The sequence below is a fragment of the Xenopus laevis genome, chromosome 9_10S (genome assembly GCF_017654675.1).
Source record: "Xenopus laevis strain J_2021 chromosome 9_10S, Xenopus_laevis_v10.1, whole genome shotgun sequence".
Lineage (NCBI taxonomy): Eukaryota > Metazoa > Chordata > Amphibia > Anura > Pipidae > Xenopus > Xenopus laevis.
The window spans coordinates 77912553-77932099 of record NC_054388.1 but is presented as its reverse complement, the minus strand read 5'-3'; the positions used below and the strand labels follow the sequence as shown (position 1 = coordinate 77932099).

General features: G+C 39.8%; 1 protein-coding gene across 1 annotated transcript in view; it reads right to left on the bottom strand.

The window, feature by feature from the left end:
• The window catches only part of LOC108703054 (inactive phospholipase C-like protein 1), a 109050-nt gene extending 90197 nt beyond the window's left edge, over positions 1–18853 (bottom strand). Inside the window, exon 1 of the mRNA XM_018238992.2 lies at positions 18480–18853. Coding sequence (XP_018094481.1) covers positions 18480–18614 — 135 coding nt within the window. The 5' untranslated portion in view covers positions 18615–18853. The remainder of the gene's footprint in view (positions 1–18479) is intronic.
• Between the last annotated feature and the right edge of the window lie 694 nt (positions 18854–19547).

Here is a 19547-nt window from a genome sequence, read left to right as displayed (position 1 = left end):
CTTTGTTTTAATTCTTTATTATTCAAGGTTTTTGAGTTATTTAGCTTTTTATTCAGCAGCTCTTCAATTTGCAGCTTAAGCAATCTGGTAACTAGGGTCCAAATTACCCTAGCAACCAAGCATTGATTTGAATAAGAGACTAATATGAATAGGAAAGGGCCTGAATAGAAGGATCAGTAATACAAAGTAACAATAGCAATACATTTGTAGCCTTACAGAGCATTTCTTTTTTAGAAGGTTAGTCAGCGACGCCCATTTGAAAGCTGCAAAGAGTCAGACGAAAAAGGCAAATAACATTAAAACTATAAAAAATAAATAATGAAAACCAATTGAAAAGTTGCTCAGAATTGCATTGCCATTCAACAACGTAATAAAAGTTACCTAAAAGGTGAACCACCCCTTTAAAGAGTTAACAACCCCTTCCTCCAGAGCTACTTTAGAAGGTAAAAAAATGAAACTTTACTCTTCAATATTGGAAAAATGGTCACAATAGAAAATCACTCATATGTGACTTAGAATATGGAATCTGCAAAGATACCACCCCAAACTCATCACTCTCTTTTGCACGACAAATCTTTACTGACACACACAGGAGATCAGTATGAGAGCAGAACAGGGTAATATTTGATTGACAGCTCAGATATTTAAAGACCTTTATAACAGGTATGGCTGCTTTAATGAAAAAAATAATTTGGGTTCCATGTTTAATTAGCAAACGGCTTTTATTATACATGAGAAAGACAGAGACAGAAGATGAGAGAGCAGTGAAATAAATGAAAAAAAAAGTGAAAGAAGTGAAAATTGCATTAGCTCATCTGGAAATGGCTGGTTGCTATTTCAATGGAAAACCTTTATTTACTTGATGCCTACAATTCAAGGAAAAATATATCAGGCCTAACATAACTGGGTCTAAGCAGCTCTCTAATGAATAATTTAACCATTACTTAATTTGTAACTGTAATCACGTTGCACTTGTAAAAAATTAAGTCAAATGCTTTCTCAGGTTGTCCAAAACTAAGCAATGTAGTTAATAAGAATACATTTGTTACACTCTAGAGAGCATGGCAGGGCTAAACCTGGTGGTAATACACAGAAGTGTGCAGATCACCTCCTGTGGTCTTAAGTACACATAAAATTGTAGTGGCCTAAAAAATGAGCCAGCACTCATTGTCGTCTATGTCCACTTTCCTATATGCATTTCTATACTATTATTTACTGGGTCATATGTATTTGAAAACCATTTGGCATTATGCTTGATATGTACAACCCTGTAAACATTGTTTTGTATTGGCTAAATTACCTGTTTTTCTATAAAGAGTTTTTCTATAAAGATTATCTATCTGCAGTACCACTCATTTGATTTATTTAGTGTGGAGGTCTAATTTGGCTATATTGTTCTGGTTCAGCCCCTATTTTTTCTATGGGGATTTGAGGACTGCACCTATTACTTATTTTTAATTATTACCATAGTAAGGGCTCTTACAGACAAGCGTTTGAAGCTGCGCTCCCCTGCGTTCGGTTTTTAGGTTGAGGTTCAGGTTGAGACGCAACATGCTGCATTTTTCCTGCGTTCGGAGCCTACATGCGCCTGTGTGAGTACAGCCCCATTGAAAAAAACTGAATGCGTCTACTCCTGCGCTCCCCTGCGGCTGGAACGCAGGGGAGCGAAGCTTCAAACACACATCTGTAAGAGCCCTAAAGAGTGTTCCCTCCATTGATTTAGATTTCTAAGAACCTGGTATAACCCAAGAATTACCAGAATATAGAAAATGTATTGGAATCTGTTATGCACCTCATCTTAAATAATAACCTTCCATCACGGTGATCATGAAGACACACAGCATAGGGCCACAGCATAGGGACCCATTTTAGGGATCCAAACCATAGGTGCTTTACTGGCAAACATAGTTAGAATGCAATCAAGACAAGTTAGGTCTCTTCTTTTAGAATAACATACTCCCTGCTAACCCTTTAAAGATAAACATACAAAAGTAGCCTACAAGCAGTGGAAGGGGTTAATAAATAGCATGTCAGAAAAAAATTTTATTAAACTGACTTGAAAGTTATCAAGATTAAACAACTCAATTTATCAATAACAATGACGGATACACTGTTATCTGCTTCTAACATCTTCTGTGGTTAACAAAGTGAGAATATAATACTTCAGATAGAGCACTGGCAGATGAGGCAATTTAAAAAATAAAGTTAAATTGCCTAAACAGCCACGATATTTTACACTGCAATTGCCTGAAATTCCCTGAAAGCTTTATGACAATGGCACATTTTGAAACAACGCTAGAAAATACCTTTTCCTTACTTAGACTATAATAGAAATTGAGCTGATCTGAGAAATGTAATCACAGGTAAGGGGATTATCCCTCAAAACAGTGTCAGTGATCACCTGACATAACCTGTCATAACCATTACTGCCTATGGCATTGACATATGGAGTTATATGAAAAAATTAGATGACCTGTTAATTCTGCCAAGCTGTACAAAGGACAGCACATGATAGAAACCAGAAAAAAATGTGTATCCCCAGGCTGCAAATTCACATCTAAGTAATCACCTGAGCAAGAGTCATTGGGACAGGGAGGAACGGTAGTTGCAGTGTGCAGGTTTGAGTAGCGGAAACTTCACATTGAAACTAGTAGCTACAACTGAAATCTATTGGAACAAAGCTGGACAAAAAGATCATTGGTAGTTAATTGGCTGAGCTGACATGACATAAACAGAGGTTTGGGAAAGGAAAGCACAGGGATGTGGGCTGAACACCGAGCAGGAAATCACTCCTTACTTCTGTTAACATGGAGACGATTTAATTATAATCGGCAGTAGGGTCTGAACTGTATCGGCCTTGTGTGCGGCTACAGAGCAAATACGTCTTGCTGCTCCTACACTGGGTGGGGCTGGGAGGCACGATCCCCAACTTAGTAACATGCTGATTTAAAGGAACAATTCAAAGAAGCACACAGTGAGCACAATTTTCAGCTGTAACCACAAGTCCAAAAATGAGTTCTACATACGCTTCTTACAAAACTGAATATCCTTTGAAATGAGCTTTTACTACATACATACCAGCCCTTGTTAGAAGTGTGAAAAACAAAGAAGTGGCTTTGTGCTGAATTTGGGTAACGGCAAGAAAAATAAATATTCCTAATTTGGGAAAACAGGAAACTATTTCAATATATTGGATACATGTTTTTAGCGAACAGAAAATGTTATAATTCATAAAGCAGTCGTTCTTAACCTTTTTTTATCAAATTACCCAATTATATCGTAGAATCAGTCCAAAAAAATAGGTTTAGCACCATTTATTCACATTGTTTTAATTGTAGCAAAAATTACATTATTTAGAGGCATTATAGAGACCCAACCTAAATAACACAGGGACCCATTTTGGGGGTTACAGTATATGTAAAAATCCTGCTACAAAGAATTAAGGGCTTTATTGTGTATTACAACTTTTCATGACATCAGAGCCTTTACTACAGACCCTCCTGCTGCTTTTGAGTAGTTGTGGTAGAATGCCTGTTACACCAAGTGGGTCAAGGAAACCAATGAACAATTAGGTCCATAATTATTTGGGCAGACAACTTTTTTTTCTAATTTTGGTTCTGTACATTCTGAATTTTAAATGCAGTTGAACTGCAGACTTTCAGCTTTAATTCAATGGGTTGAACAAAAAGATTGCATAAAAATGTGAGGATCTAAAGAGTTTTTTTAACACAATCACTTCATCTCAGGCTCAAAAGTAATTGGACAAATTAAAAAAATGAAAATAAAAGCTTTCAGTTGCTGATAATAATGACATGGTGATCAGCCAATCTCTGATCGCCACGTCATCAGTCCCACCCCAAAGTCACCTGTCCAGATGCTCCCACCCCTGACATCACTGATCCTGCCGTGCCTCTGACATCATCCACCTTGCCCTCTGCCCATTTTCCAGCCCAGAAAAGGTGGCAACCCTACCTCCAGGGCACGGGCTTGAGCATGTTCAGTTTGCTCCTCTCTTCCTTTTTCCACTCCCTCCTCCCCTCCCTACTGTAATCTGAGCCCAGAGCTATGAGTGAGCAGGGAGAGATTTAAGCAGGAAGTTAAAGAGATACTGACAACAGAAATTAAACTCTTTTTTTTTTACATCTTTCAAAATATTGCCTTTGAAAGCTACTTTTAACTTTGCCATAAAGTATTTGCACAATGCTTTTACATTACCTGACTGATTCCCCATGTTCCTGTATAAGGGGGCTGCCATATTAGTGCGGCAGGGGGACGTTAGTATCACACCAAGCTAATATGGCAACTGCTATACTAAACAAACATAGACAGCTTCTAGAGCTGATTACTCAGGTATGGTAAAGCATTCTACATGATAAATATAGAATTCTACTATTGTGACTAATCTATTGGCAATAAACTGCTTCAGTAGCTTTTATTCTCATTACTTTTAATTGATTTTTATATTTTTACAATTTTTTGTTAAAAGATTAATTTTCCCTTCACTTATATTTTTGAAAGCAGCTTAGTAAGAGTAAGTGGTTACCAGCTCTCTCAATTGTTTAAATTTAATACATCAGTTGATACATTTCTTAACATCAGCACCCTACTGACCATGCTCCCTGCAGTTCATAATTTGAACTAATTCTAACTTGTAATAATAAATGGATACCACCCACACCCAGGTAATAAAAGCATTTTTATTACAGATATGGGACCTATTATCCAGAATGCTTGGGACCCGGGGGTTTCCGGATAATGGTTCTTTCTGTAATTTGGATCTTCATACCTTAAGTCTACTAGAAATTAATTTAAACATTAAATAAAACCAATAGGCTGATTTTGCTTCCAAAAAGGATTAATTTTATCTTAGTTTTAATTATATCTTAGTACAAGGCACTCTTGTATTATTACAGAGAAAAAAGAAATAATTTTTGTAAATTTGAGTTATTTAGATAAAATGGAGTCTGTGGGGCAAATTCGCTCACAGCGCAACACTTCGGCAGGCGTAGAATCGCCAGGACAACGCTAATTCACTAAAATCCAGGGGCTGAACGCTGGCGAAGTTGCTCTGGCATTGCTTGATTTGCATATGGTGGGAAGTTAAAGTTGAATGGACGTATATGTTGCAGCAAATACATTACACTACACAACCCGGGAAACCTTAATAAAATAAAATAAAGTTGTTATATTGCCCTACACATGTTCCCCAAAGTATAGTTTATGTACCATATGTTAGGAAATGTAGGGGGGAAGCCGGTTACCCCAAAAAAATGACTCTATTTTTCAGCCTATCAGCCTGAATAAGGAAAAGACGCTAGCGTTTTTTGGGACTTAGAAAAATTTTCAATTATTTTTTGCGGAACTCCTTTCTACTCTATTGCACTTCACCTGGTCTGAGGTGGCAAAGGCAAGTCTGGCGCAAGAGGTAACGTTCAGTAAAATCCGCATCTTAGTGAATTAGCGTAGTTACGTCCATTCGCCAGAGCACAAATTTGCCAGGCGTAAGGGAGGGAAGTACCGCTAGAGTCTATCTCCTTCGCTAGTGAAGTTACGCCAGCGACTGTTAGTAAATCGGAGAAGTACCAAAATTACGTCACGCTGGCGAATTTTCGCCCATGTTAGTCACTTTGCCCTTTAGTAAATTTGCCCCTATGGGAGACGGCCTTTTCGTAATTCAGAGATTTCTGGATAACAGGTTTCCAGATAATGGATCCCACTGTACCAGTATAGGCAGATGCCACTAAAGTAGCTTCCAGGCAGTTGATAAATAACATTTAATTAAACTGAAAAGAAAAATTAGACCATAGTGTGTGTCTTATAGCAAATTCTCTCTGACTGAGTTATTGAAATACCATTCTGAGGCACTGAAACATACTGAAACATTCCTGTACATTAAACAGAACATGCAGATACAGTTGCCAGCTTTGGAAAAAAAACAAATATTATGCCCTGTAGGCCTCACTTTCCCTTCTAATTCCTGTCATTGTTTCATGAGCAAGTCAGAGACAAGTAGCAACATGCAAGGCACTTTTATACTGTTACTGCTAAATACCTCGACAATTTTCTACAGCAGATATCACTAATCTTCTTCAATATATAAAACTTGGCAGATTTTGGTTTGATATAATCACCATTGAATTTGAGTAAAGCATAGCGCATTCCTAGCAGTGCGGCTGTTCTATAGGAGCCCATGAGAGCATTGACTAAAGGGAACATAAGTAAATGTGACTAATTTAAAATATAATTATTTTTAAACTGAAAGAACTAACAGACCCTGGAAGGGATGGAAAACACTTTAAAGGAGGTGATACTTCTACTTAATACTTTACTTTATACTTCCCAAAACACACAATAAAAAAAAAAAATAGGTTTATATATTTGCAAAAACAAGATTATCAGTGATTTTCATAATTGCATCTATCAACTGTAAAGTAAATCCAAGATATATTTGGCACACTGCAGGTTAAAGCACTCTCCTCCTACTGATAAGACGATCTCTTCAAAATACTGATGCATATTTATCAGTGAGTGCAGGGGCGATCCGTGGGCTGCTGCCGCCTGAGGTAGCAACCCCGATGCCGCCCCCGTGCTTAAAAGTTTAGCGTAGGAGCGGATCAAAAGGGGCGGCATCACTAATGCAACGAGCGCATACTGCGCTTTCTGCACTAACAGAGGCAAATTTCTGGCTTTTTGCCGCCCCTTGTAACTGCCCGTTGACTGCCGCCTGAGGCAAGGTGCTCACCTTGCCTCATGGCATAAACGGCCCTGAATGGGTGAAACAGATCTCACCAGAGTCCGCTAGAGGTAAAATTCCTTTCTTTGAGATGGTTAGGAGCATATTTCCAAAGACAGAAAGGGAGAATTCCCTCTGTATTAATATGCTTCTAGAAACCTCCCAGAAATGAATAGTGGAATTTACCCTTGGCAGACAATATTTCCTTACACCCTATATAAGGAGCATATAAAATTAGGGCTCACTACAGTTCACCAGAGTGAAATTCCGCCATCCTGTATACATTTCTATTGGATATTTACCATTACATAAAAGTAAGAATTTACCTCTTTATAAATACACCTTTAAAACCCCATAGAAATGAATAGAGAGCAGTGGAATTTCACTTTGGTGCACTATGATGAGCTCTAGTTTCACAAATATGCTACCCTTAGTCATCTGGAGTTGTCTCTCTTGTCATACAGTCAGACAGTATGGAGGTAAAACTTGACTATAGTTTCAGTAGCTGCTACATAAATAGAGATATAGATCAGGCTAGGAATATACACAGGGGCAATACAGTAAGTGACAGGCACAGTGCAGGCACCATGGACAAAAGTCTCCCCTGGAACAAGGCAGTTAAATTATTTGGCCATGCCCATTTTTGTGGCCTCACCCCGTAATTACCATGTTCATTTTACACAATTTGGCAGGTTATGAAAGTTTGAACACATTTCTGTGGTTTTTATGTGTTATTACAGTTTCGAACAAGGGAAAGTTGTGCTCACCACTAATTTTTAAAACCATTAGCCTGGGTGCAATGAGGCTGTGACCACAAAATACATATAGACAAATACAAGAGTCCTCTGCACTCAACCCATTATCAATATATTTAAGACAGCGACATTTTGTGCATACTGCTACTGAAAAATGCCTTACCCTTTAGACAAAATAGGGATTGTTTGTCAGGGTCGGACTGGGGGGCCAGGGGCCCACCGGGACCGCTGTCCAGGGCCCCCCTCTGGCCCCAGCTACCTACTTTGAGCCGTAACGCCGATCAGCATACTCCGTCAGGCGGCGCATCGCGCATGCGTAAAAAATCACTAAGCGTGCATGCGCAAACGGCGCTAGGCGCGCGTGTGCAAATGGCGCTGCGATGCTCCGAAATAGTTTTTTGAAAAACTGTTTGGGAGAGGGGGTCTGGCCCGTCGGGGGCCCACTAGGGTCGGGGCCCACCGGGTATTTTCCCGGTGTCCCGCCGGGCCAGTCCAACACTGTTGTTTGTCCATATATTGCAATATATTTAAGCTGGCCAACTACGCCAAAGTCATCCCATATCTGGCCAGTCCTACGCTTAATTTTTATCTGAAGAATTCTATTGCTTCATTATACATTTTACAAAGGGACTAAGTTTTACCTGCAACTTACTAGCTGCTTTCAAAGTAAAACTCCCTTTTATTAGACACCAGTGGGATCACCTGACTAAAGTTGGGAAGGGTGGGAGCTACAACATGGAGCTGGTCACTGCTTAGTCCCTTTGTAAAATGTATAATGAAGCAATAGAATTCTTAATGAATCAGATGAAAATTGAGCATAGGACTGGCCAGATATGGGATGACTTTGACGTAGTTGGCCAGCTTAAATATATTGCAATATATGGACAAACAATCCGTTTTGTTTAAAGGGTAAGGCATTTTTCAGATAATGGGTTGAATGCAGAGGACTCTTGTATTTGTCTTATTACAGTTTCGCTAATGAAGGTGAATTGCGCTTTAAGCTGCAAGTCACAGTTTCCCCAAGAGACCTCCTTGTCTTAAATTGTTACAATTGTATACAGTGCACCTACCACGTATTCTGGGCTCTCTGCCAAAAGCCAATAAAGTTTTAGAAACTTTATATCTTTTTCTGACTGTTCAGTGCAGGAGATAAAAGATATAGTTGGGACATTTCAGCATCAATCCAGGACAATCGGGATTGTCCTGCGAAAAACGGGACTATTGGGAGGCATGTTTTTTTTCCCTGTCTGGCCAGACGATTTACTGACTACAGTAAATCATCTTGGCTGTTGGAACGCGGATGATTAGTGGTCTCGGCTTCACGGACAATGGAATAATAAGTACTAACGCTGTTCAGTATCTAAATATGGAGATTTATTATTCGTAAACAGTATGTCAGGACATAAATCACACTATAATAATACAATATCGGAGTTTGTACTTTTAACTACTATCTAATATCGTAAATAATCTGAGCTAATTGTATATGGGAACAGAGGTTTCCTAATTGCTCCATCAACAACAGCACATTAGACAAGTTTATACATATTGTATGGATGGCAATTAACACTGGTGGACGTTGTTTAAAATGGACCACATATTTACCACTACAACATTATCAAGAAGTCAGATGCCAAGATTTAAATAATTTTGCAATAAAATCCTTGTTGTATATACATATTTACGACTTGCCTTTTGGGATCAACCAATGGACAAAATGTATCCGCATAATCAAACCTATACATCTAATATCCCCTGGTATTGACATTGGGAACTTTTAATATTGTATTCTATGACTCTAATTTATCCATTATCTAAATGGGATTATATATATACAAGGGGCCCCTAGATCTAATTTGCATTGTCTTTATTTTTATGGGTTAGGTTGTTTTTAATTATGATGGCTAAAGGTATAATTGGTTAATAAATATGATTTTTTCTTTAAGAATAAATATGTATGTTTAGTTAAGTGTAAGCATCTGGGGGTTGAAGTCTTCAGAGTGAGCCTGTTTCTGTGAAAAATGTGAGCAGATCCATGCTATTATCACTTTTCTTAACACTGTGATTAGCCCAGTTTTATGAATGCAAGATGCGTGAGGCCTCATTTTCTCTGTGCTTCTGCTATTATATGAGAATAACTAGCTGTCAGTTGATTTAGCACTTGTACGGCGGGGGTGTCATTGTAACACAGTCTCCAGCATGCAGAACCGAAGAGGAAGAAAAATCAGAAGACTATTAACTATTGTAATAAAACAAAGTATTGCATTGCTTTTCTATATATTCCTTTTGGAACTGGAAACCACACAGTCTGTATATGTTGAATAAATGAGCTTCAGAGCTACAACAATATCATGTAAGTGCTGCTACTGATCTAGAGAACCCTGATCTCCCAGCACCATGAGTATGGCAGTAATTCAAGGATTTCCTAAGCATGCTGCCATAATAGGCACAGCACACCTGTGTAAGTTTAAATTTTCTGCCCAAATCATTATGACAACGTCTACTTCTACTGCTACTGATAACTCATAAAATTAAATGTTTATTGTAAATCCATATAATGAGCCAATTAGAAAGGTTCATAGAGGCGGCAGTAATCTCTTCCTTCGAAGCTCTAGCCAACCAGCTCTATAGAGGTCTACCCGCTTTGTATCCAATGACCCCCCCCCATGAAAACAGTAATCCAGGTATTTCAGAAGATTGTAGTGTCATGGCATAAAAAATCTCACGCCTGGTCCAGATGGACCCCTCTCTGGGGTAGCAGTGCACTAGGAGAATTCAGAACCTTGCCTGAAGTTAGTTTCTGGGCTAATGCTAAGGTGAAATACTTAGGGGATATAATTGGTGCTGGTGGGCTGAAACAGTTTGCTCAGCTCAAGGAGGAATATGGCATCCATAACCAGATGTTTTTTAGATTCCTACAATTAAGACACGCTTTTCGGGCCCAATTTCCAGAGGGGTCCCCACGGATAGCTGAGTCTACCCTTGAACGCTACCTCCGTAAACCCGAATTAACAAAGCCCCTTAGCTGGTTTTATGCAATTGTGCTCCAAGGGAACTTTAATCCCATACGTCAGGTGTGTAGGAAATGGGCCTCTGATTTCCCATCACTAGATGAAGAAACATGGGCAGATATACTTGAACAGATTCCAGAAACGAATATATGTATCAGAGATCGCTTTATTCACATCAAATTCTTAAATAGGGTGTATTTAACCCCACACAGGCTGGCACGTATGTATCAGGGGCATCCGGATGTATGTCTTAAGTGCAATGTCGAAGCTGGCACCTACTTGCATGTTTTCTGGGGCTGTCCTAAGATTCAACAATACTGGGCCGCAATACTTAGATTTATATCTACATTTTTGGGACTACCTAACATAAGGTCTCCGGAATTTTGTCTCCTTGGACTATTTGAAGGTCTGCCTATACCCTCTAGTGATAGACTATGCCTGCAGCAGTTGCTCCACTATGCCAGGAAAGCCCTTCTCTTGACTTGGAAAGCTCCTGAACCTCCTACTCTTGGCTTCTGGAAAAGATTGGTAGATGATACCCTCCCTAGGCAAAAACTGACGTATGCTGCCAGAGGTTGCCCTGAGAAATTTGGGAAACTCTGGGACAAATGGCTGGCTATCCCTTAAATGGTTATGATAACTAGTCGGTCGTTGAGCACATGTAAGTTTTGGGCGACTTGAAGGGGATGCAATTCTATGTAAATGGAGAAGCTCATCTTGCTTGCCTTTCTTCCTTTTCTTTCCTTCTTTCTTCTATCTTATGTTAATTGAAAATCAATAAAGAAAATCTTTTAAAAAAAGAAAGGTTCATAGAAATGGTTCATAGTAGTGATGTTCGCCTGTGCTTGAAACCTGTGGTTTGAACAGGTTACAGATAGAAATATGGCCACTCCTCATCCTCTCTCCGTGCAGATTCAAACCCCACTGCTGACCGGCTGGTGCTTGTTGATATATTTACTGTTGTCCCACCCTGCCCCTTCTGATGGCATCAGAGAAGATGCAGGGTAGGTGAAATAAATTGGCATGGTAATCTGGGTCAGGTGCAGGACAAAAATGTTTCAACCTGCACATCACCTTGATTATCAATTCCGCAGGCGCTTGATTAATAATTGAATAAGGGAATGGGGAAGTTACAGTAAATGTTCAATTTTATGAATCAATGATGTAATTAAATTAATTGATAGAAGTAATGAAATTAATTGTTCAGGCAACTGATTAACAAGCATAATATCAAAAGCTATAGTGATCTTAAGATCTACAGTTAGTTAGTATAGTATATAGTTTATATATGTGCAGGGCTGCCATCGGGGGGGCATAGGGGGTACAGTCATACTGGGCCCGAAGTCCTGAAGCCGGGAAAAGACCCCAAACCACGAAAAGAGCCGAAGCTGAAGCTGTGAAAAGACCCAAAGCTGCAAAAGGAAACCGAAGAAGCGGCAATCACAGAGGACAAGAAAGAAGAACCTTAGGTAAGTTCCACTGAACACCAATGTGGTTTATTTTATTTTATTAAACCTCTCGCCACTAAAGGTGGCATGTAAAGATGTCCTAAAAACAGGTCATCAGTGATGGTAAAAATAAAATAAATTTAGATTTTGCTGATAAAGTGGTAACAGTAAGACAACTATATTGCTTTTAAGAAACTGTCCATACAAACAGATATTGAGATGGCATGTCACCAGATCCTTGGCCTAGAAATGACAGGCACTTCCTAAGAGGGGAAAGACTTTTTCAATCATGTCTAATTTGTTTATAGAGCTAGATCTGTGTTTCCTTTACTCAAAGCAGTTCTGGAGTGAATCATTTGTTGAGCTTCTCCGGACACTCATAAATCAGATTTATTTCCACAATAGGAAAGGCAGAATTAAAAGGATAAAGAAAGCAAAGACACTTTTTGCCAATCTATGCTTCCTCTTTCCACTGCTAATATAAATATCCAAGGATTGTGAGCATACCACCAGCAGATCAGTAAGTGCTCCACAGTAACAGATACGTCATACTCTTGCTTATATAGTTCAGATCAAAAAAGAAGTACATGGAGGAGAGGGAAGAAGAGTGTTTACAGTTCACGTGAATAACAGTCTGAACTCTGATCCAAAATGTTTAGCACATGATGGTCACTTGTTGCTGAAGTCCTTAATGGACGTCTGCTTTAAAGAAAGTATCTTAAATAAACATCATCAATATAAATCATTTTTCAGGTATATTCCCTCTGGGCTCCTATTCATTTGCTTCTTACCTTCTCAGCAGTGAATGCCTAATATTAGTTTCCAATATTGGACTCTCTTGGATTCTCTCTTCCTGTGATTCAGCTTTCTGTGTCTAATTACTATTGTTAGAAGATGAACTGACATCAGTGAACAATGTCAAAACACAATCAAGACAATTACAGGGATTGTAAACCCAAAAATAATATTTTGCATACTGTAAAAAATGTAATTCTTAGATAAATTCCAATATAAATGAATCACAAGTTTTCACTGATTAAATGAATGAGTTTTTGCATAAATTAAATATCCCAGTCATAACAAATGATACATCCTAACACAAGCTCCCCTTTCTGATGCATTTGCTAAGGGAAGAATAATCATACAGAGGCTATAGCACTTTAATCAGCACAACTGTTCTACAAAACAGCAGTTCTCTGATATATTAGTCATCGGGGGTCATGTTGATCTGTACACAAAAAATGTGTCAATATTTTTAATGTCTTGCTGGTGCTTCTATGAACATAGATATAGTTCTACAACAAATGAATGGCTGTTGATCCAATGTTCAAGAAGCCCCCCTAGAGAATAATGAGGAAGCTAACACTAATGGCCTTATTATTTTCCCACATGGACTACATGACTACAAAGAATTCCTCCCTCCAACTAAACCACTTGTATTCCAAACTGCAGATAAAGTAGTTATTTCTGTGATGCACACTGTGAGAATGATTGCCTATGACCTAAAAGTAACAAAATGATCATTCATAAAACAAGCATGTGAAATGCATTCTCTGATCGTAACTGAAAGTTTTATGGTGATGCAGAGAATGTGGATTACATTATTAAAAGTAAAAACCCTGGAATTGAATTTAAAATTAGATACTATCTTTGGTCTAAAATTAAAGCCTGCAACCCCATTAATGTACAGCTGGATGTTGTGCTTGAGCACATATACATTATGGTATAACTGCAATTTCTTTGCGTAAAAAACTCTAAACTAAAAGGAAAATCACAGAAGACATCCAAAGCTATGTAGCATTGTCATGGATAAACCTAAGAGTAACTCTACAATACAAGTAGGCTTTTAGCAGCAAATGCCTTTGGATCTCACTAAGCTTCACAGCCACAGTATGTTCCTGTGGGGCAATTCACTTGGATCTAGAAGGCATTTACCCCCATATGTAATAAAAGGCACTAAGTTTGCCCAAGAGCAGTAACGCATAGCAACCAATAAGATGTTTGCTTTTAAACAGGTGACCAGTAAATGCTGCCTGCTGATTGGTTGGTATGGGTTACTGCTCCTGGGCAAACGTAGTGCCTTTTATTACATAACCCCCTTAGTATCCATAGCATATGGACACACAAATGAGTGCAGATATTATATATGATAGACAATAATATACCAGATAACAACAAAATACATGCTGGATTATATGTAGAGTAAGTAGGGTTCCATCTAATTCACTCTCCTGAGATCTTGTATGCTCACAGCTTGTAAAGGCCAGTGTCTGACTGGCCCACCGGGATGCTAGGAGCCCTCCTGCTCTATCAGGCCTATTTCATGGGAAATACCTATTTCTGCACAGAATCAAATGGGAAACATAGATGGAAGAATACATTATAGTATGTAAAGAAAAGAGACTAGGAGAATAGAGGTTGAGTGAGGAGAGGAAGAATAATAGTACTGACAGGTTTATGGGTGGGCCCCAGTCCAATATTGGTAGAGGCTATAGTCCCCAAAATGCAACTGAACCCACAAAAATTCTCTTAATAACTTGATGCAGAAGTAGAGGGGAATATGGCATTTACTTACCATGCACAGCATAATGAAAGTGGCAACCAATAGGTTGTAAATGCTAAGGGAATCTCTGGGAGTCAAGGACAAGTATGACTTTTGGAATATGCTGGATGTTTATAAGAAATGTTACTTTAAATTGCAACAATAATACAGATGCACTTTGCAAACTAAACTCATTTTTGCACTTTTCCAGTGTTTGGAAATGAGGCCCCAATGCTTAAAATAATGAAATTACCAGTGCTTGTCCTTCCTACAGTGAATAATATATAGAAGAGAGCGTATGGAAATAAGCGTATAGGAATAATAACTGTAATCAGCTAAATAACAGAGCTTGGTTTCAGTTATCAGCAGCTGTAATCTCCAGGGGTTCCAAAAAAGCAAAAATTCTGTAAGAAAGAGGGTGGTGGGGAAGGCGGAGGAGCTATGGAAGTAGTTTGACACAGCAATACACCTCCACATAATCTGCTGTGATATTCTATTTCTGTATTCAATAAAAACAACTTTCTAGAATTGCTGGAACATGCCCAGTCATTTCATATCTTGGACAGATCTACCAGCCCCAGGGTTCCTGCCAATAGTACAACACAAAGCTTACCAACATGCATTACATGTGACTATGCCTGCCCCTAATTCCCTCAGTTGTGACATTACACTGGGATTAATACAGCATTATTATTGCAGCATGTAATGTAATGGAGTATACAAATGTAAATTGAACATATCACATGGCAAGAATAATATCATGTATACAGATAAGAAAGGAAGTTTAGGGAAGGCTAACCTCCCCCAAAGTCAATTTTATGCAAATGATTCTAATTTTGTAAAATTATTGTCTTTCAGAATAAAACAGTACCTTTTATTTAATCCTTATTAAGTTGCATACTCTAACTTCTTTTTTTTTTCACAGAAAATTCACAGTCATTAACACACCATTATCAGCTGTTCATTGAGCTAAACAACAAGACAAACATTCAGTACACCAACATACATACTGTACATACATCACATACCTACAAATATTTGCAGCACGCACAGTACAGGTGAACTGACAAATGTGCAGAGGCTGCACATTACAGCATATTCATCATCGAAAAACATGGAAATAAAAAGCAAAGATGGACAGCTATAATGTAAAGAGTTACTAACCATGTTTTTTCACCTGTCAGCTGGGCCTGATCACTACACCTTGTTAAAAAAGTTGTATACGTGGAAGAGACCGCATGCATGCAACATACTAAAATTGCATTTAGTAACCCCTAAAGAGAGGGTAACTGATACTGCTACATTGATACTCACACCTACCAACCTCAGCCTGTGTGAACATGTTAGTAGTGCAGCACTAACCTATTAGATATGTAAAAAGAACAATGGAGTCGTTTTTTAAAGAGATCGTTTTCTAGAAAAAAATAATTTGTTTTATGTAATGTTTTGAATGTATGTATGTAAAAAGGTGAGTCTGAATACCAGTGCTCGTGTCCTTCTAGTCTACTGCATTTTTCTAATATCTTGTATAAACCAGAATGACCAATTGCAAATTTTCTCAGAATATCACTGTTTATATCACATTAGAAGTTAATTGAAAGGTTGACTTCAACCCAAAAAATAATTTGCCTAATAAAAAAACATAATTCTGAGCAACTTTGCAATATACATTCATTACACATTTTCAATAGTTTGTATTGCTATTGAAGACAGGGTTTGTGTGTCCCTTTCTACCCTCTGCCCTGGTGGCTCTGGCTTTTAAAACAATGTAACATAAACCGACGGATTAACAGACCTGTCTTGCTGGAGGAGAATGGCTTTTGCAACATTGTTTAAATAGTAATAACTGGGAGTTAAGCAAATGCTGCTTTCAATAGCAATTACATTTACAAATAACTTTTTAAGCACTAACAAATTTTAATAGATTCATATTGGAAAGTTACTTATAATTGTGTTTTGTTTTATTAGGCAAAAAAAAAAAAATCATTTTCTGGGTTGACATGTCCTTTAAGGTCAACTTATCTGGCAATGTTGCTGATCTGGCAAATCAAACTCATCTGATCATACTGTGGGTCTATGGAGACCCATTAGATGAGTATCACATTGGTGTGAACATGATGTCCTTGCTTGAGGGGATTTTCAACCCTTCCCAATATATATATATATATATATATATATATATATATATATATATATATATATATATATATATATACATGCGTCCTGTTTTTTTGTAGATATCCACTGGGCAGACCCTCCCAGAGGCACCATACACCAAGCCAATAAACTGTCAATATTAGACTTATCAAAACTACCCAATCTGTGGTGTTTTAGAAATGAATGGAAAGTGGTGGAATTTCACTCTAGAGGACTGTGGAGATCTCTAACTTCACTCTTTGATAAATATACCCCAATGTGAGGTACTCCTATGAAGGTAAGATGGAGGTGTGCCTGCCTAGGGAATAAACGTAATAAATGGGGGGGTTCTAATATAGCCATGAATTCATCTTTCCTTTCCTTTATAGTCAAACGTCATTTCCAGCAACTCTTCAGTCTATTATCTATAGTTACTAAAAACACGTAGCACAGAGCATTTAATAACAACACTTAGCAACAGACTGAATCCAATGGTGCTCAGTGTTTGCAATTTGAAAATGCTTGTTACTCAATAAGCAATAAATTAAATAGAGGGAATATGATGTTACCCATTTTCTAGCATATACTTAAATATAACTAGCAGAAATAGTTATCTAGTACTTGGTAATGGGAAGTATGTGGGTACTTGGTACACTTAGCGATTTCTGGTCCTGCATTAATATTTAGAACTGTAGCATTTTGCAGACTAAGAGTATGACTAATCAGGGCAGCCATCAGGGGGGTACAGGGGGGGAGAGTTGTAGGGGGCCCCGAGGGTAAGGGGGCCCTGCCACGCCACACTTACTTGATTAGCAGGGCCCCCCCTCTTTCTGTGAGCTGCTGACTTCGGGAAGGTGTGGACTTTTAAGGGGCCCTGGCCACCAATTTCTTATAATGTGGTGATGGGGGCCCTGGCCACCAATTTTTTTTTCTCATGTTGGGTCCTAGCCACCAATATTTTTTAATGGGGGGGGCCCTGGCCACAAATGTTTTTTTATGGGGGCCCTGACCACCAATATCTTTTTTTATTTTTTAACATGTGGGAACCCTAGCCACCAATATTTTTTTTTGTTTTTTTACTGTGTGGTGGGGGGCGGACCTGTGGGGTGGGTGGACCTGTGGGGGGCGCAGCCCAGGGGGCGCAGGAAATTTTATTGTATGCTGGGCATAAACAAATAATTGTCACTATGCAGTCATAGAGGCTTGGGAATGTAATATTACCTGGCACCGTGCAAGCAGTGGGGTTTGGGCATGAAGTATTACCTGGCAATGGGCAGGCAGTGGGGCTTGTGCAGGCAGTGGAGTTTGGGCATGCAGCATTACCTGGCACTGAACCGGTAGTGGGACTTGGACTTGCAGTATTACCTGGCACTGGGCAGGCAGTGGGGCTTGGGCATGCAGCAATAACTGGCACTTTGCAGGCAGTGGGGTTGTGGCATGCAGCAATTCCTGGCAGTGGGGTTTGGGCATGTAATATTACCTGTCACTGTGCAGGCATTGTTACCTTGTACATGTTTAACTGAGGTACAGTTTAGGATTATAGTGATGGGATACATGACACTGTGAATTCATTTGTACTTGGCACGGGGAACCCACTGACTTTGGCACACTGGCAACTAATGCAGGACATGCGATAAAGCGCAGTGAAGACTCGCGGGATACAATGGCGTAACGCTCTAACGCTGCACTAACACTACTCGGGTTTAGCAGGTTTGTCTGTACAAGGACTTGGCTAATACACAGCGGTGTAAAGGGCCGGCACTGTCAGTTGTAGCAGGTATACGAGTGTCCCACTTCCCCCAGGAGATGTCACTTCTCACACAGCCCCGCTTTTGCCTAGTACTCGGCTCTCACCTTGATGATGCTGCTCCTCCGAGGTGCCGCCTTTGCCGCTTCCATGAGACTCGCCTCGGTAACCCCAGTCCTGTGCTCCCTGCCCCGGCCATGCTCCGGCCACAGTTCATACCCCCCGTCAGGCCCCTCTGCCATGACATTCACTGCCCTGAAACTTCCATCCTCGCTGAGGTCGGGCAGAAGGTTGGGCGGTGACTTCGAAAATGCTGAAAACGTGGAATAAAAAGCAAAGGGTCTCAGTGCTGCCAGCTGAGATACAAGTGCATGTCGCGCACAGATAAGGCGGCTCCAAAGTAACGGGGACAGTCCGAATCATAAGACTGACAGCCCGCCGCGCACCACTGGAGGGACCCGGTACAGCTGGGCGAGTCACGGGATGGAACTCTGCTTTAATTCGCTAATCCGTCCCACAGCTGAGCGCTCATTGGCTGCTTTCATTCCGAGTTGTAATGGGCGGGGCTAACTCTACTTACTGATTGCGCCAGTGTGTGACAGTACCATGTGCCGCCAGGGTGAGGGGGACAAAGAGAGACCCCTATGGGCAGGTTCATACGTCAAGGTGTGGGGGGTAGGCTCGTCTTTGTGAGAAGGGAAGAGGTGAAAGAGGGAAACAGTACAGAAGGAGAATGGACGAGGCTGAGAGAATGCAGTAACGTTCAGGTCTTTGTTTAAATAGTTGGGTATTATGGATAGTAGATGCACAACCAGTTAAGCTGGCCATAGACGCAAAGATCTGATCGTACGCAGTAATGTAACTAGAGGCGGGATGGCCCTGGCGCGGGACGTGCAGCCGGGCCCCCCACCCCCGCCGTACGCCCGGAACCGCCTGGAATCAGCCCAGAACCGCCCGGAATTACGAAGAAGTTAGTGGCGCACGTATTACATTTGCACCAACCTCAAGAAATTACTGAGCCTTTTCTGTGGGGTCTAGACTCATTGGGTACGGGTGTGTCAGGTGACTCCCCCAGAGAGCATGAAGGTTAGCTGTACTAGATTAGGGATGGTCCTAAGGAAGAGGGTTCAAGGAGTGCCCTCTCAGGTCTGGATTTTGTGGCTTGATAAAGGGCC